The sequence below is a fragment of the Peromyscus maniculatus genome, chromosome 21 (genome assembly GCF_049852395.1).
Source record: "Peromyscus maniculatus bairdii isolate BWxNUB_F1_BW_parent chromosome 21, HU_Pman_BW_mat_3.1, whole genome shotgun sequence".
In the NCBI taxonomy this organism is placed as follows: domain Eukaryota; kingdom Metazoa; phylum Chordata; class Mammalia; order Rodentia; family Cricetidae; genus Peromyscus; species Peromyscus maniculatus.
This window is the reverse complement of record NC_134872.1, coordinates 7626288-7651739: the sequence shown is the minus strand read 5'-3', so window position 1 is coordinate 7651739 and position 25452 is coordinate 7626288. Positions and strand designations below refer to the sequence as shown.

At 50.3% G+C, this 25452-nt stretch overlaps 1 protein-coding gene and 2 long non-coding RNA genes across 4 annotated transcripts; 1 reads left to right on the top strand and 2 right to left on the bottom strand.

The window, feature by feature from the left end:
• Positions 1-1584: 1584 nt before the first annotated feature.
• LOC143269986 (uncharacterized) lies at positions 1585-3582 on the bottom strand. Its single transcript, XR_013046804.1, has 3 exons — positions 3445-3582; positions 2777-2935; positions 1585-1740 (listed from the first exon to the last, which is right to left on the bottom strand). It is a non-coding gene; the product is annotated as an uncharacterized LOC143269986 (long non-coding RNA).
• Positions 3583-9261: 5679 nt separating this feature from the next.
• On the bottom strand, positions 9262-14671 carry Pim1 (Pim-1 proto-oncogene, serine/threonine kinase). Of its 2 annotated transcripts, XM_006983081.4 has the most exons (6): positions 14163-14671; positions 13946-14052; positions 13797-13847; positions 13326-13692; positions 11614-11790; positions 9262-10754 (listed from the first exon to the last, which is right to left on the bottom strand). In XM_006983081.4, exons 1-6 carry the CDS (start codon positions 14242-14244, stop codon positions 10597-10599), a joined length of 942 nt encoding a protein of 313 aa, XP_006983143.1. In that variant the 5' UTR covers positions 14245-14671; the 3' UTR covers positions 9262-10596. The 2 variants fall into 2 exon arrangements, with proteins under 2 accessions (XP_006983143.1, XP_042121750.1); XM_042265816.2 differs by lacking the exons at positions 13326-13692; positions 13797-13847; positions 13946-14052; positions 14163-14671 and adding an exon at positions 12185-12279.
• Positions 14672-18092: 3421 nt separating this feature from the next.
• LOC121824670 (uncharacterized) lies at positions 18093-20695 on the top strand. Its single transcript, XR_013046886.1, has 3 exons — positions 18093-18221; positions 19769-19891; positions 20312-20695. It is a non-coding gene; the product is annotated as an uncharacterized LOC121824670 (long non-coding RNA).
• The last annotated feature ends 4757 nt before the right edge of the window (positions 20696-25452 follow it).

Here is a 25452-nt window from a genome sequence, read left to right as displayed (position 1 = left end):
CTCCTAGCCCAAAGTTCCAAAGCCCTTCCACAATCCTCTGCAAAACATGGTCAGGTCTGTCACAGCAAGACTCCACCCTCCTGATACCAACTTGTCTTAGGTAGGGTTACTATTGCTGTGATGAGACACCATGACCAAAAGTAACTCGGGGAGGAAAGGGTTTATTTCACTCACAGTTCCATATAACAGTTTAATCATCAAAAGCAGTGAGGGCAGGAACTCACACAGGGCAGGAACCTGGAGGCAGGAGCTGATGCAGAGGCCATGGAGGGGTGCTGCTTACTGGCTTGCTCCTCATGGCTTGCTTTCTTATAGAACCCAGGACCACCAGCCCAGGGATGGCACCACCCACAGTGGGCTGGGCCCTCCCCCATCAATCACTAATTAAGAAAATGCCCTCCAGGCTTGCCTACAGCTGGATCTTATGGAGGCATTTTCTCAACTGAGGTTCCCTCCACTCAGAAGACTGGAGCTGGTGTCAAGTTGACTTAACCCAGTCGGGTCTGGTAGTGTATATCTTTAATCCCAGCACTCAGGAGGCAGAGGCAGGTGGCTCTCTGTGAGTTCGAGGCCAGCCTGGTCTACAGAGTCAGTTCCAGGACAGCCAGGGCTACACAGAGAAACCCTGTCTCAAAATACAAACAAACAAATAAATAAATACCAATAAACCCACCTTGTAGGTACTGGGAATTGAACTCAGGACCTCTGGAAGAGCAGCCAGTGCTCTTAACCATTGGGCCATATCTCCAGCCCCTACGAGTTGTTTAAGAAGTTTTGTTTTGTTTTATCAAGACAGGCTCTCTTGTAGCCCAAACTGGCCTCAGACTTAGTACATAGCCAAGGATAACCTTGAACTCCTGATCCTCCTGCCTCTGGATGACAGATGTGCACCTTACAGCTGCTCCTAATGTACACTTGCATAGAGATGGAAAGTCACCTACAGCAGAATCCATTAGTCTCTCTCCTTCTCATTGCTAGCTAGTCATATGGCTGCCTGAAGAAGACAGATTACATTTTCCAGTGTTTCTCACAGCTGGCTGTGGACATACGACACAATAAAGTCAGGGAGATGTAAGCGGAAATGTTGTGAGCGAACACCGAGGACAGACTCCTTCAAAGATGCTTTGGTAAGCCCATTTCACCCCAAGGGGGAAAGAGATGGGAAGGAGTGATGGGTGAAGAGAGAGCGGATCAGGTGCGTCACGTGACCCCCTTGGCCACTGCAGATACCTAAGGCTGCACCGCATGGCATCTTGTCACGTTGTTTAGCAGGAGGGTCTCCTGTAGCCCAGGCTGGTGTGGAGCTCACCAAGAGTTGGAGGATGACCTCCGCTGCCTGAACCTCCCGCCTCCACTTCTCAAGGTGCTGGGCTCACTGGCATGCTTCACCACCACACCCAACCATCATCTTGCTTGTAAAATAGTTTTCGTGTTTCGCCAGAGGACTACGTTCCCCTTTAAGTACGTGATTTTTTAAAAATGTGTGGTATGTAAGCGTATCTCCGTCATCGCGTGGTCCCGGCCATCTGCCCCCTCCACCCCCTGATGACACATCTCTCTAATTTTACACTCTGCAGTCAAAAGTGAGATGGGACATTAAGCCAGTTCTGGTTTATTTATATCAATCCACGGGGAGAAAGCACTCGATAGCATGAATAATCTCACCGGAAAGGGAACTTCCGTGGTATATTTGGCTCGGGGACGTGTTTTCATTGATGGGGGAAAGGAAAGAAGTGAACACTGAAAAAAAAAAAAAAGAAAGAAAGAAAGTCATTTTCCCCATGGGGTAATTTACACACAGAAGACACAGCGGGCAGTTTATGTGCTCACTCGGTAAGGTCTGTTTTTGACAAATGTTCACAGCCACATGAGCATCCCCACAGTCAGGACGTCCACACATCCACACCCCTCCCCTGAGGTGCCTGGCGCCCTTTTCAGTCTGCCTCTTCCCCTCAACTAGCTCCAGGTCACCACCAAGCTACTTTCTGTCTCCGTGATTCCGTCTAGCTGGTTCTAAAATCTCCTTTCGATGGTGTGGTACCGGCTGTGACTGGTTTGTAGGAGTGACCACGGCTGGGTGACAGAGACTTTACAAACCCGTGACATTTATTTCTCTTCCATAGATGAGAAACCAAAACGCAGAAACTAGATATCTGCCACGCTCTTGTGAAGAGTTCGAGTCAGAACAGAATTCAACTGCAATGTGTCTCCGGGTCAGGGAGGGGTCACGGCTTACATACCACACTGCTACTGCCCCCGGTTTGATGTGGGCTCTCAAAGTCCCAGGGAGTTAAATAAAAGGTTCTCTCATACACAGTGGTAAAATCTTGGAAAATAAAAGATTAATTATGGGAGCTGGCGAGATGGCTCAGTGGTTAAGAGCACTAACTGCTCTTCCAAAGGACCTGGGTTCAATTCCCAGGGCCCACAAGGCAGCTCACAACTGTCTGTAACTCCAGTTCCAGGGAATCTGGCACCCTCTCACAGACAAACATACAAAACACCAATGCACATTAAAAAATAAATAAATCTTTTTAAAAAAGATTAGTTATGTATTTCCACCTTACGGCCATGGGTTGGTGGCTATGTGGCTCAGTTAACAGAGAGCTTCCCTAGCATCCTAGGAGTCCTGGGTTCTGTCCCCAGCACCCATAGGCCAGGCAGGGAGACACACACCTCTGTCCGAGCACTTCGAGAGGTAGCGACAGGAAGATCAAAGGTTCGAGCTTAGCCTGAGCTATTAAACAACAAACAAACAAACAAATAAACAACACACCTAGAGAGATGTTCAATGGTTAAGCGTGCGTACTAGTCTTATCGAGAGTCCAAGTGTGGTACCCAACATTCACATCAGACAGCTCACAATTGCCTGTAACCCAGGATCCAGTGTCATCTTCTGGCCTCTGCCTGTTTGCACTCAGCTTTGGACACACCCCTGCACAGACACAAGCATACATATAATTAAACACTGAAAATAAATCTTTAAACTACAACATCAAAATAAATAAATGGAAAAACATTTATTTCAAAGTAAGAAATAAGCTACATAGAACATTCAGGACAGCGGGTTATGTCTGGGGCAACGGGACACGGGCTAAGAAAACGATCCAATCCACAGACAGACACAGCGGGACATGACTGCTACTGTCCTGCTTGGAGCTCAGTATGGCCTACAACTCACTATATAGCAGAGGATGACCTTGAACATCGGATCCTCCCGCTTCTGCTTCCCTGTGAAGGGATTCCAAGCCCCCAAACTCTCTGCCCAGGGCTTCACGCACAGCTACATAAGCACCCTCCCAACTGAGTCACAGGCCCAGCCGGCTTAATGTTGGCCCTCGGGCTGGGTGTTGGACGTACAACAGTAGGATACAATTCATGAAGAGCCGTGTTTAGATGGGTCACGAGACTATCCCAGACCTAAGGTCACCAAGAATTCCGCACCTCGGATGTCCTGTTACAGTAAATAAAAATGATACGGTCCCCTCCGCCCGGTCCCAGTTCTGCTTTGTCTCCACTTCCTCTCACAGCCGCCAGTCGGAGGGGTCACTGCAACCTTGCTGTTGGCAATCGGGGTTAGTAGCACAGGCCACTGCGGAAACGAGCCGGGGGGAGGGCGAGGCCCTATCTGCTCCAACACAGCTCTCGATAGGTCCTTGTGGTGAGGGTTTCCAAGAACCAGCGGAGCGTTGAAGGAGCTGAGCAACACTTACGAGAAATGCGACCTGCCCCGCCCCACCCCCACCCCCTGGCCCCTTTCTCCCCCACTTTGCGGTCTCCAGCCCTTCCTCCCTTCCAGGACGCACAGGTGCTGGGGACGTCTATTTCCACAGAGTGTGGGTTCCTTCCCCAGCTCGGCTCCGACCTCCACGTCCTGGAGCCTGAAGGGGCCCTGAATGACCCATCGCTCAGATGCCTAGTCGTCCGCAAACACGTCTTGGGTTCAATCCCCCCCACCAAGAGGGAAATGGTGTCCGGCTAACAAAGAAAGCAGCAATGGGAATGGATGATCCGCACCCACATTCCAAGATTTTCACCTTAACAGTTCTTTATCGTGTCATTTTTTGTTTTGTTTTCATTTTTTTTTTTTTTTTTTTTTTTTTTTTTTTTGGAAACAGTACCACATAGCGGAGGAAGGTCTTGAACTGGATAAGCTGAAAATGACCCTGAACGCCTGTTCTCTTCACCTCCCAAAGGCTGGGATTAGGCACACCCAGTTCACACGTCACGAAATACACTTCTAAACCAGGCGGTGGTGGCACACACTTTTAACCCCGGCACTCAGGAGGCAGAGGCAGGCAGATCTCAGCCTGGTCTACAGAGTGAGATCCAGGCCAGCCAGGGCTACACAGAGAAACCCTGTCAGGGGAAAAAAACAAAAACAGACAAAAAATACTATTTTTTTTAAACTTTATTATTGATGGGGCGCATGTCATGATACACATGAAGAGGTCAGAGGACAACCTGGAGGGCTTGTTTCTCTCCTCCCACTATACGGCTCTGGGCCCTAGCGGCTGAACCCGGATCATCAAGTTTGGCAGGAAGAGCCTTTCACTCGCCAAAGCTGAGCCATCCCACAAACCCTCCAAATACTATCATACTTCACTACACTTTCAAGTGTAAAAATCCCCGGGCCAGGCGCCAGGGCACTGTGATCCCAGTACCAGGAGGCTACAGCAAGGTCAGGAGTTCAAGGTCACCCTCTGCTACTTTTCCAAATTGAAGGCCAGCCAGCCTGGTCTCCTGAGATCACTGTTAGGTAAGGGAGGAAGGTTCTCAGCAGGAGGGAGAGGAGAAGGGAGGGGCTGGGGGTAAAGGTGATGAAGATACATTAGATCCAGGGATGAACATGTCAGGTGGGAGGAGGAGAGTTGGCTCAGGCGTTAGGAGCACTGGCTGCTCTTCCTGAAGACGCACACGACAGCTCACAGCTGTCGGTAACTCTCAGGCACCAGGGGTGCACATGGTACACAGATGTAGGCAGGTAAAATGCCCATACACATGAAGTGGGTAAAATGTTTAATGTCAATATGGAGCCTACCCTTCCCAAAGCAGACTTAGAGTTTATCAAAATAACTCAAGGAGGAAGGGTGCTTGCGGCCAAGCCTGATAACTTGAGTTTGATTCCTGGGATCCATGCGGTGGGAGGACAGAAAAAAAACTCTGGCCGGGCGGTGGTGGCGCACGCCTTTAATCCCAGCACTCGGGAGGCAGAGCCAGGCGGATCTCTGTGAGTTCGAGGCCAGCCTGGGCTACCAAGTGAGCTCCAGAAAAGGCGCAAAGCTACACAGAGAAACCCTGTCTCGAAAAACCAAAAAAAAAAAAAAAAAAAAAAAAAAAAAAAACTCTGGCAAGCTGTCATGTGACCGCCACAGGTCACCATGGCATCGGATCCCAGACAGCGCTGCATACTGAGACCCTGTCTCAAAAAAAAAATTAATCAATCAATTAATTAAAAATAATAATAATAAAATAAACCAGTGAAACGCTGCTTCCCCTTTGAAGCCTTCCCAGTCTCTTCAGTCGTGGTCCCCATCCCCCATCTCCTGCCTCCTGCACAGGAAGCACAGCAATGTCTTTTTTTTTTTCCTTTATTTTTATGTGCATTGGTGTATGTATGTATGTCTGTGTGAGGATGTCAGATCTTAGAGTTACAGACAGTTGTGAGCTGCCATGTGGGTGCTGGGAATTGAACCCGGGTCCTCTGGTACAGCAGTTGGTGCTCTTAACCACTGAGCCGTCTCTCCAGTCCCCGGCTATGTCTATAAATAATGTCAAAACCATGCTGTGTTGCTCTCACAGCAAATCAAGAGAGACATGAACACCCTGGTCTCCAGCTCTTGGAGAAGAAGCAGTACCCAAATAGCTGAGCCTACCCCCCCCCCCCCAGGTCACAATCCTCTTCTTACTCCATAGACGTGACAACCACAACCCTGACACCCTCACCACCACTCCGGGACCTGCCTGGAACCGTCCTGAACTTGCAGGAGGGATTTGCATGTGCACACACCCAATAATACCTAACCGTTCTTTCTAACAACCCAGTCAAGAACAGGTCCTTCTACACAGCGGCCCCTCGTTGGTCTCAATAATATGACCAGGTCGTGGAGAATGAGGGAAATGGTAGGATCTGAACCCAAGGCTGATTCCCCAATGGATGTCCTTAACAACTGTTCCGAAACTGCCCCGACAAGAAGACCAGCTAGGACCTTTCGCCTTCTCCAGGAGCTCTTAGTCTCAGCTGGGTACATCTGTAATCCCAGGGTTCAAAACTACCCTGGAATGTATGAGATGCTGTCTCAAAAGAAGAAGAAGGGTGTGGTGTGTGGTGGCACATACCTTTAAGCTTAGCCCTCGGGGAGGCAGAGGCAGGTGGATCTATTTCAGTGAGTTTGAGACCAACTTGGTTTACATAAAGAGGTCCAGGCCAGCCGGGGACTACATAGTGAGTGAGACCTTGTCTCCAAAAAGAGAAAGAAAGAAAGAAAACCAGCTACCATCTCCTGACCTCTGACCTCGTCTACCCAAAAAGAATGTGTTTGCCCTTCCCCAGACACACTGTCTTTTCCCCAGCAGTCTCAACAGATGAGCAAAAGGCCCCAACTCATTTCAAGGGCAGGTAGGGTGAGGCTCTGCCAGATTTCATTAGAAAACCCTAGCAACTTCCAGTTGTTCACTTGCAACTTTACTGGAAAGGATGCAAGGCGTGCCTAGACTCCTGGAGCTGCCCGGCAGTGTGTACAGGAAGGAGGAGAGGATGGAGGGGTGAGGAATAGAGGAACTTCAGAAAATCAGCCCCCAAGAACTGAGAAATCCTTCCTTCCTTTCTGCAGCCACATGGAGGCTGTGCTGGGGTTTGGGACCTAGTCCAAGCCGAAGTGGTAGTGGACATCTCTGGCGGGAGGGAAGGAGGGAGGGAGGGAGGGTACTGTGGCCTGGATCCTCCACTAAACACAAGTGCATGGGGCCAAGTTCCCAAGAGATTGTGGGTACACAGAGGTCAAGACAACCCACAGAGAGGTAAGAATGTTAGAATTGTTACTAATGTGCATAAAGAAACAAGACAGCCATGTTTACACCTGGGTGTGGTGATGGTAAGTCTGTGATCCTAGACGCAGGGAGATCAGGAGTTCAAGGCTATACTGAGCTGTTTAAGCAGTTTGAGGTCAGCCTAGGCTACGTGAGACCTTGTCTCCAAAAAGAAAACAACAATTATTAATACTTAGTACACCAGGACAGGCTCCAAAAGCTGCACAGAGAAACCCTGTCTTGAAAAGAGGGGAAAAAAATTTAGTACCTGAATCAGCAGTGATTCAAATATTAGGACACATTCAGACCACATGTGAGGCAAATTGGGGGTCCCATCTCCCAGTATAAAACACAAAACAGACACTGACCTATGAAAACAAGGGCTAAAGATAGTTAGGGGTAACATTTCACTCAGTCCCAGCAAAAGCCGTCAAGTGGGCTGCAGGGGAAACCCTACAGCAAGCCAGGTAGTTCCACGTAGTCAACGTCCAACCTTCTCACTAAAGGTGAAGGGACCCGAACCAAGCCCTAATCCAGCACCATGGTCCAAATTTGTGATCCTAATACTCTGGAGGTTGAGACAGGGAGATGGCTGTGAGTTCAAGGCCAGCCTGGGCTATAAAGTCAGACCCTAGAACAGCACTTCCTGTTTTTGCTGTTGTTGTTTTATTTTTTCCAGACCGGGTTTCTCTGTGTAGCTTTGCTGCCTGTCCTGGGTCTCGCTCTGTATAGTCCAGGCTGGCCTCAAACTCACAGAGATCCGCCTGCCTCTGCCTCCTGAGTGCTGGGATTACAGGCGTGCACCGCCGCTGCCGCTCTTCGTATCTTTTTTAAAAGATGTATTTTCTCTTTAGTGTATGAGTGCTGGTCTACACGTATATCTGCACACACATTACTTGCATGTCTCAGATCCCCTGGAACTGGAATTATAGACAGATGTGAGGCCATATAGGTGCTGGGAACCAATCCTAGGTCCCCTGCAAGAGCAAGTATTTTCTTTTTCTTGGGTGATTTGTCCACATGTTTGTGTGTGCGCTCGTGCTTATTCGCATGCTTAGTGCCCTCACTAAGTGCCAGTAGAGGGCATTGGATCCTCCGGAGCTGGAGTTACAGATGGCTGCAAGCCACCATGTTTTCTGGAAGAACTATTAACCATCTCTCCATCTCCACCCTCTGTCCCTACCACCTTTTGAGGCAGGACCTATATAGTCCCGGAACCCTAGCCCAGGCTAGCCTTGAACTCATAGGGATCCACTTGGCCCTGTCTAACAGAGTGTTTGTCTTTTTAGTTGATTAGACAAGGTCTCATGTATCCCAGGCTCATCTTCAACTCCTGATTCGGATTCTCACACTTTCAACTCCCAAATGCTGGGATTACAAATTTACTCCATCATGCCGGCTACTCAGCATATTCTGAGATCTGTCCTATGCTAATCTTGAACTTCCGGACTCAAATGATTCTGCTAATCAGATGTTACCACCTCTGGCTTCAAAATCTATTCCAGTGGAGTGGGCAAGGTTACACACGCTTTTAATCCCAACACTTAGGAGACAGAAGCAGGATCCAGGAGCTCCAGGAAGCAGGATCCAGGAGCTCCAGGGTAGCCTGGTCTACACATAGCAAATTCCAGGGCAGCCAAAGCTGCATAGTAAAACCTTGCCTCAAAAAACAAAACCAATCCCAAAGTGGTGCCTGTGGTCACGTCTGTAATCCCAGCATTTTTTTTAAAAAAAAGATTACCTATTATGTATACAACATTCTGCCTCTATGTATGCCTGCAGGCCAGAAGAGGGCACCAGATCTCATTACAGATGGCTGTGAGCCACCACATGGTTGCCAAGAATTGAACTCAGGACCTCTGGAAAAGCAGGCAGTATTACCTCTGAGGCATCTCTCCAGCCCCTGTAATCCCAGCATGTGATAATACCAAGTCAAGGCTCAGTGCCAGCCACAGTTACAGGACACCATGTCAGGGAAAATTGTCCAACATGCCTAGTGTTGCTAGTATGGCTGCACCTGCTTTAGAAAGGTGAGGATCCCCAAGCTTTGGGAAAGGGACTGGTAGCCTCAGGGGCGGGGAAGGCCTGCATTCCATCTAACACTGGGTCGTGCAGAAAGCCCCATATCTGACTGCGCCCCACCAGGAAATAAGATTCAGTCTCAAAGTGCCTTTTCTACCTGGCTCGGGACCCCAAGTATCCCTCTTTGAATGAATGAATGGAAAACACAAGTTAAGACAAAAAGTTTTTATTCAAAAAATGCCATGTATAAAAAAAAAAAAATAAGATCTCTTTTATTCCCCTGTACAGTATTTCACTCAGATAAAACCAGCAGGCTACATGCTGCTCAAACGAAGCTCAGCCCCAGAGGATCCCGGAAGGCACACCATGCCGGAACTGCCTTCCTTTTATGTACAGCCAGCAATGCCCCTTCCCAGACAGAGCCCAGACCCACTCCAGTAAGCAGGCAAGGGACCCCCACCACAGAAGGAACTACAGCAGCTGTCCCAACAGAGTCCCTTCACCCCAGCAAGCATCGCAGCACCCCACCCCCCAAAAAAGGTCCCCAGGTCAGGAGGGAAAAAAAAAAAACAAAACAGAACACGACAATAAAATCCTCGGGCAGCAGCCAATGGAAGCTTGGAAGAGGAAGGCCAACCAAATAAATAAATAAATAAATACATTAACATTGACTTCCAGGCTCGAATGTGCCGTCTTTCAAAAAAAACAAAACAAAAAACAAAAAAGAAACCCCAACACGTACAATAACTTAAAGGCATTTTTCTTTTTCTCGAAATTGTATCAACTACAGTCCTTTTGCAGGCTACCATGCCGACTGTACACACATTTACAGCTGTCTGGTTGTTGCATTGAGTGTGCATTCTGTGTGAGGTCTTGGCTTTGAAACAGTTAAGTGGAAACCAAAGAGGAAGACCAGTTCACTCGTTCTACTAAAGGAGGCAGAAGAAGGGCGGGCGGATCAGCAATTGGCCCTGCAGCCTCTTCCATGGCACCTTTCATAGGAAGTGGGGGGGGGGGGGAGAGAACGGGAATGGGAAAAGAGGAGGGAACCAAACCCAGGCAGATTTTTGGAGAAGCAGCAGGTAAGAGGCAAGTTCAAGTATTTCTCCCAGCACAGCCGGAGTCCCCACAGAAGGCACTCAGAGGAGTTGGAAGAGGTGACAGGGACTTAAAATATGGTGCTAGTTTTTCGTTGTTTTTTTTTTTTTTTAATCCCACCCCCAACATATTTTCCCCCTACCCTAGCCCATCTTGGTGACCCGGAAGTCTCCGTGGTGACTAAAGTTCCATGGCAGGGTTCGGACCCACTCCCACCCCCCCACCCTAGGATTCTGCAGAGCCCAGTAAAACTAGACACTGTGAGAGGCGTCTATGCAGGGGGCAGAGGGGCCTGGAAAACGTGAAGTCGAGTCTCTCTCCCCTGTGGGGAGGCTGCTCCAGGAACCTGGAGTCTGGAATGAGTTGTCACTGCTGTTCCTGTCCGAAGCAGGGTCCTGCTGGAAGCAGGGAGACAGCTCCCCTCCCCGGAGTCTGGCGGAGAGGCTGCTATTTGCTGGGCGCCGGTGAGAGGCTGCGCAGATGAATCTCAGCGGTTGCCTGGGGTAGGAGGACATCCTGCATCCACGGATGGTTCTGGATTTCTTCGAAGGATGGCCGATCTGACGGTCTCAGGGCCAGACACCATCTAATGAGATGCTGACATTCTGCAGGAGGCAGGACAGACAGAGGTTAGGGATGACTCAACTGGTTTTTGTGATGCAAAGTCTTCCCAAGGCCCACAAGTCTGGGGTTTTTAAAGAGGCATGGACTTGATTCGGGACACTGCTGGGTCCTCTCGGTGGGAAAGGCTGAATACTGAAAGCCTCCAGTCAGCTCTCAGTTAAAAAGTGGCTCCCCTCTTAAACCTGTGGTTTCAAACTTCAAATAGCTCGTGCCTTTCCCACGACACCCACTCACCAGAAATAGGAAGGATGACAGGGGTTTTGATGAGCCATCACCGAGCAAGATGAGGTGATTCAATTCACTTAACTCAACAAACACTGACACTACTCAGGATGAGGTCACCGGGACCACAATATTTACAGAGCTACTGCCTTAAGGGGAGATGGCTTAAACAGCCCTTGATTTTTTTTTTTTTTAACTTTGTTAAAGAGATCAGGTCTATGCTGGTACTTAAACTTTACAGGGTCTGGTGGTTAGGGTGGGATGTATATAAAACCTGTCTGTCTCAATTCCAGCATGACCAAAACAAAAACTGAAACAGAAAGGCCCGAGACAAGATTCCAAAGCCAACAAGAACTCTGAGTGAAACCCCGTCTCCTAAGTCAACCCAGCACACTTGGAGGTCACAGGCAGGCTAGCGGCCCTACATAGTGACTCTTTCTCCCCACAAGAAAATGAATACAATTGATAGTTAGGATATAACCCCACACCCCCTTTTACAAAGGGCCAGGTTTAGTCTGTTTCACCCCTGCAATCCCAGTACTTAGGAGTGGGGGGCATTCCCAGAACCAGCCTTTCTAACCTAACAACCCCAACCACCAAAGGGCTTGAGGAAGTTACCTGAAGAGACCCTTTGCCTGAAGAACACTTGACCCTTGACGATCTCTTCGTCATGCTCAAATGGAATATCTCCGCAGACCATATCATAAAGCAGGATCCCCAGGGACCAGACTGCTGCCGACCGGCCGTGGTAACGATGGTAGCGAATCCACTCTGGAGGACTGTACACTCGGGTTCCTGGCAGCCAGGGAATTGAAAGAAAAACGGTGTTAGCAAAAATAAACAAAGCAACTAGTCCAAGTAGCTTCTTTAAATAAAAAAAAAAAAAAAATTTTTTAAATGAAACAAGGTTTCTCTGTGCAGCCCTGGCTGTGCTGGAACTCGATCTGTAGACCAGGCTGACCTCGAACTCAGAGATCCACCTGCCTCGGCCTGAGTGCTAGGATTAAAGGCGTGTGCCGCCACCAACACCCGGTTTTTAAAATACATTATTTTTCTCTCCAAAAATGGGAGTGAAATATGGTGCCTCTCCACCAGCACCAACCCAAAACCGAAATCCCTTACAAGCCCCCCCCCCCCAAACACAGAGCCACTGAAAAGCTTCTCTTAGGCCCTAGGCTGTAGAACTCACAATGGGGTAGCTTTGAACTACACACCGACCCTGGCCAGGACCCGGCCAGATTAGATTCTCATCTAGACCCGACCGGGTGAGGATCCTTATACACACACGAGTCAGGGCGCTTCCAGGTTCCGCGCTAGCAAAGTACAAAACCTACTCCCTTTCCTCCCTAGACGGGAAAGGCAGAGTCGCAGGGCGGGTTTCAGACCACGTGATTCCTGTTTACAAACTTTGGATAGTAAAAAAAAAAGTGCTAACCTCATGGTGATCGACAGGGGGCAGCAAAGACTTGCCCGGGGGAGAAAAAAAAACACAAGGGAGGACTCAGCCAGCCATTAACTGTTAAATACAAAAAATGCAGCCCAACCCAGCGTCCTCCATGGGCAAAGAAAACACAAACCACAAGCCATAGTCAGAAGTTTGGAAAGGCTGTCGTTTGTTCGGATGAGCCACTCAGCTCATGACCCACCCTCCTGCTTTGATCTCCTCTCCCCCTCCGCCGTTCCTTTTCTGAAAGAACGCGATCCAAGCCCCTCCCTGTGATAGATAGGTTTTCAGTCTCCCCGCGGGAGACACCCAACTAATTTTCAAACCAGCAACAGATCTTATTTCACAACATTCATTCCAGACTCCGTCACCCCACAACACCCCCAAGTGTAGTGAAACCACGGCTCTTATTCCTCAACCCTCAAAAACAAAACAAAACAAAACAAAAAAAAAAACCCTGCAGTTCTAAGAACTACCTTAAAACTCCCCCCTCAAAACAAAAACAAACTACAAAACCGGCATCAATGTCTCCCGCCACCACCACCGGCTCCACCTCCTTCTACTGGCGAGGAAACTGGGTCAGACTTTAGAAATCTGGGCTATAGCCGGTTGCCCACGACTTCTTTTTTCCACCGGGAAAGTATGGAATTTCCTAAATTCCACTAAAAAAAAAAAAAAAAAATTACAACCACGCCAGAAATGTTGCAGGTTCGCTCCACCGGCTTGAAATCCCCGGCTGTACTATGCCGGGAAGCTCGCCTCTGCCCCACCCCTGCGAGCACCGAGCCAGGCGGCCCAATGACCTTTACAAAGGGCCGGAGCCGAGGCCGACGGCGGCTTCCAGGCCGGCACCTTGGGCAGCTCCCCTCCCCGGGGCCTGGCTCACCATCGAAGTCCGTGTAGACTGTGTCCTTGAGCAGCGCCCCCGATCCGAAGTCGATGAGTTTGAGCTCGCCGCGGTTCAGGTCGATCAGGATGTTCTCGTCCTTGATGTCGCGGTGGAGAACCCCGCAGTCGTGGCAATGCCGCACGGCCTCCAACACCTGCCAGAAGAAGCTCCGAGCCAGCTCCTCCTGGAGGGCTCCCCGCTCGGTGATAAAGTCGAAGAGGTCTTGCACCGGCTCCGGCCTCTCCAGAATCAGCACGAAACTGTCGGGCCTCTCGAACCAGTCCAGAAGTCGAATGACGCCCGAGAAGCCCGAGCTCACCTTCTTCAGCAGGACCACTTCCATGGGCACTCGGGTGCCATTGGGCTGCAAGGGTGAGGACCGGGGTTAGCGCGCCGGTTCCGGCACGCCCGTCACCACCCACCCACCCACCCACCCCTACGGAGGGTCGCCGGCTCGGGCTCACTCACCAGTTCTCCCCAGTCGGAAATCCGGTCCTTCTCCACGTGCTTGATGGCCACCTGGAAGAGAGCCCCGAGTCTCCATCAGATTCTCTCTCTCTCCCCTGCTCAAAGCATCCCTCCGCGCGCCCTCCCCAAAGGCGGGGTTGCCCACTCACCGGCAAGTTGTCGGCGACGCGGATGCCCGAGTAGACCGAGCCGAAGCCACCGCTGCCCAACAGCGGGCCCACCTGGTACTGCGACTCCAGGGGCTCCTTCTCTTTGCCTAGGGGGAGGAGGCACGGGACACTAAGCGCCAGGCCCACGCAGGGGTCCCCGGGGGTCTCTCTCCCCCCTCCACGACCCGCGCGCCCGGGGTGGGGTGGGGACACTCACCCGGCGCCAGCTTGGTAGCGTGCAGGTCGTTGCAGGGCGCGGCGCGCAGGTGGGCCAGGGAGTTGATCTTGGACAGGAGCATCCCCACCTCCAGGGTGTCGGTGCGGGGCCGGTGCTGGGACGAACAGCAGCGGCGACGGAGCGAGCTGGGGCTGCTGCGCCGGCGGCCGGGGCTCAGACTGCGGGTGGCGTTGCGGCTCGGGCTGCGGCTGGCGCGCAAGGCCGAGGGCGAGTCAGAGGACGACTGAGGGCGCTGGCGGGGCTGGCGGCGGGCGGGCTCGCCGGCCGGGTCAGGCAGTACGGGAGGCAGCGGGGCGAGTGGCGCCGCGGGACCCAGGGCTGCTGCTGTCTGCGACTGCTGCTGCCGCTGCTGCTGCTGCTGCTGCTGCTGCCGCTGCGGCCGCCGCTGCTACTGCTACTGCCGATCCCGCCGCCGGCACTGCCGACTCCCCTCCAGCCTCCTCCGCCACCGCGGCCGCTGCTGCAGACGCCCGGCTCGCCCCGCCGCCAGGAGTAAAGGGGCGGAGCGCGCCGCTGGGGAGGGCGCGCGCGGCGGGCGGGGACGGGGCGGGGCCTCTCCGGGAGGCCGAGGCGGGGAGCCCGGCTGGCGCGGTGGCGGAGGGCGGAGAGGGGGCGGGGAGGCGGCGGGACGAGGGCCGCTCCCCCTCGGCTCCGCCCCCTGGCGGCTTCGCCCCTGTCCCCGGCCCCACCCCGCGGGCGCGGCTCCAGCCAACCAGAAGCGATCTGATCTGCATAGCGCGCGGCGGGCCCCACCCACCGCCGCCCCGCCCGGCCCGGCCCCGCCCCGCGCCTCGCGGTCAGAATGGGTCCTCTTAACGCCGCCACGACGTGGCGGGAAGGAAAAGGCGCCAAAACGGAGGGGGAGGGGCGCGGGGCGTGCGGGGAGGCGGGAGCTGGGTGGCGCGCGCGGCGGCCGGGGGTGGGGTGGGGTGGGGTGGGATCGGGGGGGGGGGGCGGGGGTGGAGGGCGGGAGGAAGGATGGGGAGGGGCGTATCGATTCAAACCCAAACAATAACAAAGCCATCAAAGGCCGCCCCGGGCCAGCTCCGCCGGCGCTGGGTTTCCCGGAGATTTGGGGGTGGGGGCTGCGGGCTGGGGGTGTGGGGGGGGTGGGATCCCAGGGCTGGAGCTGGAGCGTGGCGAGTTGTGAGCCCTGGAAGGGCGTTGGTGTGGCCGGCCGGCGCGGAGGCCGCGAGGAGGGACCGCGTGTGTGTGTGTGGATGCCGACCAGGGTGGTCCTCTTGTGTGACTCAGCCCGGAGACCTCCAAGGCTGCCGGGGCGGGGTGACGATGCGCTGTGGGCTAAGATCCTGGGGGTGGTGATGGTGGTGTTTTGGGGGGCGAAGGCTGTGCAAGACGTGAGTCACCGGCGTTTGCACACCGAGGGAGGGAAGGAGTCGGTCCCAGACAGGCCTGCGAGCAGAGTGGGGGCGAGCCCCGTTTCCCACCGAGACCCTGGAGGAGGAGAAGACCTGGGCGGCGAGGAGCCGGTGATGAAGAGCCTCGATTTAGAAATGCAAAAAAAAGAAAGAAAGAAAACTTAAAAGGGTATCAGTGGGTCCTGATCCCTTCCTTCAGAAATGATCCGTGTCCGAGTGTGCCTGAGAGAGGAAATCACGACACAAATGTTAGCTGGCTGGTGCCAGATGCTGCCTCAGCCCCTTCCGAGAGGGCGGGAGGAAGGAGGAAAATTCCTGATCGCGGGCGAGGGTGGGAGAGTGCCGCTGTGTTTAATCAGAGGTTGCTGGGGTAGTCACCTCCTCATCAGCTTGGTATTAGCAGTCAGGCGATACCGGCTATTATTGGCCCCGACCTCAGCCTTGGCTCAAAGGAAAGTCCCCACGTACACGTGGAAATACCACGGAAAGCCAGCCGATTCCGCTTTCTTCTTTTGTCCTTTTAAACTTCCCCGAGAGTTGATGACGACGGGGTGAAATGAGTGTGTAATTCACCAGTGGCCAGAGTAATGGAAAGCGAACCGCATCCCATTTTCGTTATTTTTTAAGTCCGAGGGGCTTAAAGGAGGAACGGGCCTGTGAGAGATGCAGTTATTAACGCATTTAAATGTTTCCTTTACAAGTTTTTCCTGGTGCTTATAAAGATGCCCAGGGACTCCATAACTTTTATGGATGCCTCTTACAAAACATTACATATTTCCCTTTTGTTTGTGTTCTGTGGCTGGCCTAACTCATTCATTTTTGATGACGAAAGGAGAAAACCCAGGGGAACAAGAATTACTTCCTTTTTTGCAGATAGGAAAATGAAACGTAAGTAGCATGACACGCGGTCATACGACAGCCAAGGGAGCCGATGAAATGACCCAAATTCTGCTCCCTGAGTGTTCAGAGCTCTCCCTTAGGTCAGTCTTAAAACTCCTGTGACCCGGACATTGAACAGGACACCGGGGAAAAGGAGGAGTGCCCGGAGTCCTGCACACACCTCCAATCCCAGCATTCCGGACCAGGCTAGCCTTGCCTAGAGAAACCCTGTCTAAATAAATAGATATTTTAAAAACACCAGCGCAACTCCAGTCCTTTATCAGACCCTCAGCTCTGCCCAAACAGGACTGTTCCCGCCTGTTTTCACTCTCCTAGCGCATGCATATCCCAGACTTTGTGCCTCTGAAGACTCCGGATCTCCCCGTCCTGGAAGTGCCCTGTCCTCTTCTAAAGGTGTATGAGGTTGGGAAATAAATCCGGGGTCTTACGGGTGCACCCCGCCACCAAGCTACACTCCAAAGCTCTCCTTTTATTCAAAGCCTGGCCTTCTGAACTAGGGAGGCAGATGTACTTCCACATTTTTGCTGAACCAAATCCAAGCATGCATTCACTGCTCCCCTCCACCCATCTGACAGTCATGTGGGGTTATTAAAAAAAAATATCTCTGGGCTGGGGACGCAGCTCAGCTGGTGGGGTGCTTGCTTGCCTGACATACCTGAAACCCTGGGTTTGATCCCCATCACTACATAGAGGGCACCAGGGAGCATGATCCCAGCACAAAGGAGGATCAAAAGTTCCAAGTCAGCCAGAGATACACAAGATCTTTTTGTTTGTTTTTTGTTTTGTTTTGTTTTTCGAGGCAGGGTTTCTCTGTGTAGCTTTGCACCTTTCCTTGAACTCATTTGGTAGACCAGGCTAGCCTTGAACTCACAGAGATCCACCTGGCTCTGCCTCCCGTGCTGGGATTAAAGTTATGCACCACCACGCCCAGCTCCTTTTGTATTCTTAATATAATCACTACATACTCCGTAGCCCAGGCAGGTCTCCAACAATTCTTTTGCTTCTGCCTTCCCAGCTACCTACATCACAAGCACCGTATCCACCTTGTGCTCAACAGTTACTGATGGACAAGAAAGCATAGGACCCAATGTAAAGATCATGATTAAAAGCAATTTATGAACCAGGTAGAATGGCTCATAACTGTAATCCTAGCACTTGAGAGGCTGAGACAGGAGGATTGCCAAACTGAGCTGTATAGTGAAGCCAGACTTACGGTTGAGTATGTAGTTCAGTAGTAAACATTCACCTAGCATTCTTGAGGTTCATTCCCCCAACAGAGCCAAGAACAACAAAACCCCTGTACATTTAAGTGTGCTCAGGAAAAATAAAGGAAGGAGGTGAGAACAGAGAAACCGGAAGATTCAATCAAGTTGCTTTCCATTCTGAGAAGTGGTACCTGGTGGCTAGGAAAATGGCGGTTCCCTAACCTTTCTTCCTAAGGTGTAGACTGGATGCGGATAGTATCGCCTCCCTCCCTGCTGTAAGAAGCAAAGGGAAGCCTGCTCCTTGTGAGAAGCCCACCCCCAGACACCGCACAAACTCCTAACAGGCCAGTTATGACGGTGGCAATGATGCCAATTGTGATGACGATGATGACGGCCACAGGAAGAGAGACTGTGGGAATGTCATTTTTTTATTATTATTATTACATTATGTGGGGCAAGGGGCATGGGTGCACACCGCAGTGAGCATGTGGAGGTCAGAGGACAACTCTTGGGAGCTGATGCTGGAATGTTCTTACACTTGGAAGGGTCCAAAGGTAAATACCGGGTAAGGGCCAGTGAGATGGCTTTGTGCTCACGGTGCTGGGATCTTCAACTCCCCCAAGTGGTCCTGTGTCCTGTTCTGGTCCCTTCAGGCACCGGTTCGCACAGGGGCCTGCCCCTCCACCCCCACCCCCACACATCACTTAAAATGAAATACTTTTTAAAAAAAACTGGGAGGGGAAAAAAACAAACTACTTTAAAAGGTAATGAATTATTAGCTGGGTGTGGTGATACCTGTAATTCCATCACTCGGGTGCTGAGGCCGGGCAATTGTAAGTTCCAGGTCAGCCTGGGCGACTTAACTCTGAAAAAAAAACAGTGGGGGAGGGAATGGGGAAGACTGACAAAGAATCAGAAAAGTCACTAAAGACAAAAGCCACGGTCCTGCGGCACAGGTGGAGAAAGAGGACCACTAGCTGTCACTGTGCCCAACAGTAATCGCCATGCTCCATAGGTCATCTCCATAAGATAGATTTAATCAAGTCCGTGTCAAAGGTTGACCAGCAATGTTTGTAATCAGAGAGGTGTAGGAGGAAGTTTGAAGGGATAGCCACACCAGTTTTAAAGCACTTTATTTTTTCAATGCAAGGGATCTGATCGAGGGCCTTGGACATCTAGGTGAGAGTACACACCAGTGGAACCGTACCCCTGGGCATCTGGGACTGAACAGGACTATGTAGCTTTTTCTTGTTAAGGTTTTTAAGTTAATTCAGTAGAAGTAATTAGTATATGTATGGTCTATTTCTCTCTTACAAAAAAAAAAAAAAATAGCCTAGGCTGGGTAGGTGTGGTAGTGCCTGCTTTCAATCCCAGCACTGGGGAGGTAGAGGCAGGCAGATCTCTGAGTTTGAGACTAGCCTGGCCTACAGAGCTAGTTCCAGGACAGCCAGGACTACACAGAAAAACCCTGTATCAGAAAGGAGGAGGGGAAGTGCTATGGGATGGTCTTTCTGTACGCTGTGAGTATGTGTTGCTACCACTGGTTAATAAAGAAGCTGCTCTGGCTCATGGCAAGACAGGATATAGCCAGGCGGGAAATCCAAGAGAGAGACAGGGAGAAGAGAGGCAGGTCAGAGGGGATGCTGTGAGCCACTGCCTGAGAAGCAAGATACAATGGAACTCAGGTAAAGCCAGGAGAAACATGGCAATACATAGATTAGTGGAAATGGGTTAACTTAAGATGAGTGCGCGGCCGGGCGGTGGTGGCCCACGCCTTTAATCCCAGCACTCGGGAGGCAGAGGCAGGCGGATCTCTGTGAGTTCAAGGCCAGCCTGGTCTACAGAGTGAGTTCCAGGAAAGGCACAAAGCTACACAGAGAAACCCTGTCTCGAGAAAAAAATAAAATAAAATAAATAATTTTTTTTTTAAAGTGAAAAGGCATTCTATAGTTAAGTTCAGACAGTATGGCCAAGGCAAAGTTTCAAAGAAGCTGTAGAGATCTAGGAACATGATATAGGTTTTGTTTTTGTTGTTATTTTGCTTTTTAAATGGGTAAAAATACAGTTTTATTGGAGAAACTCATATCTAAGTTACTTTCAGTTTCTAAGAACTCCTAACAAGCATCCAGAAAGAAAGCACACACAGGTTCAAATGAACAAGACAAACAGGCTGTAGCCACCGCAAGGACACCACCTAAAAAGTGTTACCTACCTCCTGAGAAAAGTAAGTACACTGAGTGTCACAAATAAGACTTCCTTACTTTATATAGGAGCCGGTTTCGATGCAAGCACATAAGGGTCCTTTTATTCAGGTTCAACCTGGGCCACCGCACAGCAGATGGAAGGAAATGTGGTGTCAGCCATGAGCCCCGGTGTAGAGAATTTTTATAGGGAAAAAACACAAGCCAGGAATTGGCAACTTGGGATTGGGTAGAAGGGATATGGCATAGGTGATTTTTTGAAACTATTGGTCTAGACTTTGGGGGCGAAACCACATTTGAAACCATTGGTTTAGACTTTTGGCGGGGAACCACAGCCCGCTGAACAAGATTATCTGGACTGCTCAGCAGGATTATCTAGATATCTTCAAGGGAATAAACTGCAGACAGGATGTCTGCAGGATACTGCTCTGTATCTGTTCCAGTTGCCATGGCACATTCCTGAGGTCCTTCCTGAAACTGAGTACAGCAGGTGGTCTGAGATGGTGGCTCTTTCCCCAAGATGGAGCCTGTAAAGTCAAGTCTATGCCTTCACAGAAGAACCAAGATCCTATTTGGAGGTGTATTAAATACAAAGTATAAAATACTCGCTGACCCAGATGAGGGGGGACATTCTCCAACACCTCGAGTCTCATGCAATAAAATCCAGGTCTGTTGAATCCGCCTTTTCGATTCATGTACTGCCTGTATTTCCTCTTCTGAGACACGTTTATGGCATAGGCGTTTACGGAGCCAGCTACCTTCTTCCCTTTTGTGGAGTCAAAAGAAACAAATCCCATTAACTTCATCATTTCTATTTCTTCCTCTGTCTTACCTTCCAGATTTTCCTCACTGGTCGGACGTTCTTCGATCTTTACTTCTGTGGTTTCTTTCTTCTCCACATCTCTTCTTTCCTTCAGTTGAGAATGGGAAGGAGATGTGGATCTATGTCGCCTTGGAGACCTGGAGCATCTTTGGTGTGGGGATCTTTTTTTTTTTTTTTTTTTGGATTTTCGAGACAGGGTTTCTCTGTGTAGCTTTGCGACTTTCCTGGAACTCACTTGGTAGCCCAGGCTGGCCTCGAACTCACAGAGATCCGCCTGCCTCTGCCTCCCGAGTGCTGGGATTAAAGGCGTGCGCCACCACCGCCCGGCTGGTGTGGGGATCTTGAGCGGCTCCTTCTGGACCTTTTTTGGCGCCTTCTTTCTGGATCCTGTGATGTGGACCTGGACTGCTACGTTCCCTCCGCAGGGAGTGGCCACGGCTACGACCCATCGGAGCCCTACTCCTCTCTTTTTTGTTATTTCTTTGCTGTTGGTTTTTTTTCTCGAGACAAGGTTTCTCTGAGTAGCCTTGGCTGTCTTGGAACTTACTCTGTAGACCATGGCCCAGCTTTAAGTGGATCTTAAAATATAAAGTATGAGTATGTAGCCAGGCGTGGTGGTGCACGCCTTTAATCCTTTAATCTGGACACTATGGAGATTGAAGCAGGCAGATCTCTTGTGAGTTCAAGGTCAACCTGGTCTACAGAGCTAGTTTCAGGAGGGCCCAGGCTACACAGAGAAGCACTATCTTGGAAAAACAAACAAACAAAAGTATGAATATGTAAAGGATAGACAGAACAGAGAGAATAAAATGAGAAAGAATGAGCCCGGTGGTGGTGGTGGCCCATGCCTTTAATCCCAGCACTCTGGAGGCAGAGGCAGGCAGATCTCTGTGAGGTCGAGGACAGCCTGGGCTACAGAGTGAGTTCTAGGAAAAACACAAAGTTACACAGAGAAACCCTGTCTCAAGGAAAAAAAATAGGAAGGATGTAGGCACAGAAGCATACACCTTTAATCACAGCATGCATGAAGCAGAAGTGAGCTGATGTCTGTGAGTTCACAGTCAGCCTCATCTACATAGTGAGTTCCAGGACAGCCAGGGCTATGTAGAGAGACCTCTCAAATAGGTAGATAGATAAATAGGTAGACAGACAGACATACCTATCTAGATATCAGGAAGGGAAACAAAAGATGCTTTGGGTCATATCCTGTCACTGTTGTGTGTGTGTATCTAAATGTAAATGTGTACACTTAAATGGAAATGCTCTCAAAGGCCAGAAGAGGGCATTGGATTTCGTGGAGCCAGAGTCATTGGATGAAGGTGCTAAGAATCAGCGTCTGTCCTCAGCATGAGCAGTCCATATTTGTAACTGATGAGCCTTGATCTCTCCAGCCCCGGCATGTTTTTTTGTATTTCCCTCCAACCCCTGATATGAGTGAATAAAAGTTTCCTTAAATAAAGCAAAGGCAGGAATCCAGAGGGGGCGTCGGTAGGCTCTCCTGGAGGCCGGCCACAGAGCAGGAGAGATAACAAAGCTGGCTGACTTCCCTTCCCAGAGGAGAGACAGAAGGTCCCCAATGCAAAGAACCTTTCGAAGCTGCCAGTTGCTGCCTACGGTATCAGCCCACATCCGGGTCAGTTCCCGGCGTGCCTGAAATCCAGATGCCAGCAAAGGCAGCCACTAACGCACTGGCTCACTTGGAGAAACCCAAATTTACTTTTCATCGGACGGATACTTCCTCTTTTCCAGCTCTGTTTTCCTCTCCTTGGAGGTGCTGAGCTACTAGAAACAGACACATCTCAGCACAGCCAGGGCTTCTAGGCAAGCAGCCAAGCTGTCCGGCCTCCCTCGCTAACAAACCTTTGTCAAAGACCCTTGGAAGCAGCTTGTTTTGTTTTGTGGGCTTTTGTTTGTGTTTTTGTGTTTGTGTTACGGAAGTGGTGATTGGAGGGTTTTTTTGTTTTGTTTTGTTCCTCTGCTTTTTTGTTGTTTGTTTGTTTTTGTTTTTGTTTTTTTACATGGGAGCTGAGTTCAGTTCCCAGGAACCACATGGTAGCTCACAAAACCACCTGTAAGTCTAGTTCCAGGGGACTTGACATCCTTCTCTGTCCTCCAGCAGCCTCCTGCATGATCACACACGATACCTATAAACTGACAGTGTCATGCACACACACACACACACACACACATGCACCCACACATAGAATAACTAACGCTTTAAATTTTTTTTTCATGTATTTCTTTTATTATATGTCTGTGTATGTGGGCTGTGTGGGGAGACAGCTCTTTCCTTCCACACTATGAGCCTGGGAACAGAACTCAGTTCTTGGGGCTTGACAGCAAGCACCTCACCTGGTGAGCCAGCTCCCCAGCTCTTGACAGTTTTGCATTTGGGGTTTTGATGCTATTTCCAGTATTGGGGACTGAGTGAACTAGGCCCGTCCGTGTGCAAAACATCACACAACTGCTGAGCCACATCCCCAGCCCTCCGCGCTCTCTTTAAGATGAAGACTCACTAAAGTGCCCAAGCTGTCCTTGAACTCAATCTGTACATAAGATTGTGCTTGAATATGTCATCCTCCTGCCTCAGCCTCTGAAGTACCACTGTACCTGGCTTACTTTGTTTTCTATTTTATTTTGGTGGTTATTGTTTCTATTTGTTTATTGTCATTTATTTGTTTTTATGGGATCTAACTGTAGCTCAGGAGGGCATGAAATTCACTCTGGCTTGGGGGTGACTCCATCTCAAAAGGATCTACCTGCCTCAGTTTCCCCATCATGCTCAGCTCCATTTAATTTTATTTCTGCGTATGCACGCTTTGTCTTCACTTATGTCTGTGTACCATGTCTGTGCCTGGTGCCTGTGGAGGCCACAGAGGGGCATCGGATCCCCTGGAGCTGGAGTTACAGATGCTTGTAAGCCTCCATGTGGGTGTTGGGAATTGAACCCGGGTCCTCTAGAAGAACAGCCAGTGCTCTTAACCACTGAATCCTCTCTCCAGCCCTGTTAAACATGGTCTTACATTGTAGTCCTGGCTTTGTTTTATTTTTAAGATGGGATTCAAACCCCTCAGACTCAAGGAATCTCTCTGCCTCAGCCTCCTCAGTAGCTGAGATTACAGACCTCTGTAGTAGGACCTCTGTAATAGGGTCGAGGAAATTGGCTCAAACCAGTTGCCAAGGCATGCACATAACATACTCCCTTATGAGCCAACCTGGAGTCTGCCTGAGGGCTTAGCAACAGGCGCTGTCAGAATTCCTTATCTTGCAGAGTTCCTGATCGTGCCCAGCCAATGAGGGATGACCAGGCCATGCTACCAGATTGGGACGTAGCTTGGGTGCCGGGAGGAGAGTATATAAGGCCTTCCCATTATTGAATAAAGGAATTTGTTGTTTGCCTTCAACTGACTCCCAGTGTCTGTGCCATTGACATCGAGCCTTCTCACGCCCTCCACCGAGGGAGCCGTTAGGATCCAGCAACAGGCCTCAACAGTGTACGACAGATGCCTGGAAGCAAGAGTCTTGAGTGTCTGAGTACAAAGTTGGCCGTCCCCAGGAACTTAGCAAGCTGTGCAGCCCCATACAGCACTGGCATTACCTTTCCTTGCCCGGGTGGCCTTTGATTCTGTGTTCAGAGATACCACTTTACTAAGGAGCCATATGATTGGGGCACGGTGGCACATGCTTGTGATCCCAGAAGTCATGGAAGCTAAAGTGGGAAGAGCAGGAGTTCTAGGTCAAAATAAGGGCCAAAAAAGACACCCACTCATCAAGAGAAGGTCACACTTTCATGGGTCATCGTAGTCCCTGAAATCACTCTTATGAATGGGAGTTAAGCTGGCAAACAGCCAGTCTTGAGTTCCTTGTGTTTGTTTCAGACTAATTGGAGGCCGCCAGGTCTTCTCTCCCTCTCCACCCTGACCACTGTAGCCACTTCTTTTCAAACTCACAGTCAGGTGGTAGTGGCACATGCCTTTAATTCCAGCACTTGGGAAGCAGAGGTAGACATATCTCTGTGAGTTTTGAAGCCAGCCTGGGCTACAGAGCAAGTTCCAGGACAGCCAGGGATACACAGTGAAACCCTGTCTCAAAAAAGCAAACTCACAGCAATTGTTTGTAGTGCTGATATTGACACCATCTAAGGATTTAGTGTCGCCATCCAAAGAACAGTGACCATCACACTGTGGCTAAGTGACAGAACACTTGTCTAGCATACCTAAGGCTCTGTGTCCAACATCCAGCACCTTAATTATCAGTCAGCCAATCAAATTAGGACTGGAGATGAGGCTCGGTGGTAAAAGCACTTGCCTAACATGTGGTGGGCCCTGGGTTCAACCTGTAGCACTGGGGAAAAAAAGATAAAGTTATTTATAATAGTTAATAATAGTTATTTTTCTACTGCTGTGATAAAAACACCCTGAAAAGGCAGTTTACAGAAGGAAGGCTTTAGTGGAGCTTATGGTTGCTTAGGGTGAGAGTCCATGATGTCAGAGCTCAGGCAGCAGGCAGGGCAGACCGAGCGGCTGAAGGCTCACATCCTGAACCAAAGCAAACAGAGAGAACAAACTCTGAATGGTCTGAGTCTTGAAGCTTTCAAAGCCCATCCGGTGATGCTCTTCCTTCAGCAAATCCATACCAACTAAACCTCCCCACACCGTCATCAGTGGAGACCAAGTCCAAAGGCCTGAGACTTGGGGACACATTGACTGTTTGTTTGTTTCATGTAGCAGGCTATCTTTGGACTGTCAGCCGAAAAATAAT

What these genes read in the sequence shown, in the direction of transcription:
- Pim1 (XM_006983081.4), bottom strand. Translation starts at nt 14,244, where the DNA reads ATGCTCCTGTCCAAGATCAACTCCCTGGCCCACCTGCGCGCCGCGCCC. An exon ending in GCGTCGCCGACAACTTGCCG is followed by an intron (nt 13,848 to 13,945) that starts GTGAGTGGGCAA and finishes GCTCTCTTCCAG; the next exon opens with GTGGCCATCAAGCACGTGGA. An exon ending in AGTCTACACGGACTTCGATG is followed by an intron (nt 11,791 to 13,325) that starts GTGAGCCAGGCC and finishes CCTGGCTGCCAG; the next exon opens with GAACCCGAGTGTACAGTCCT.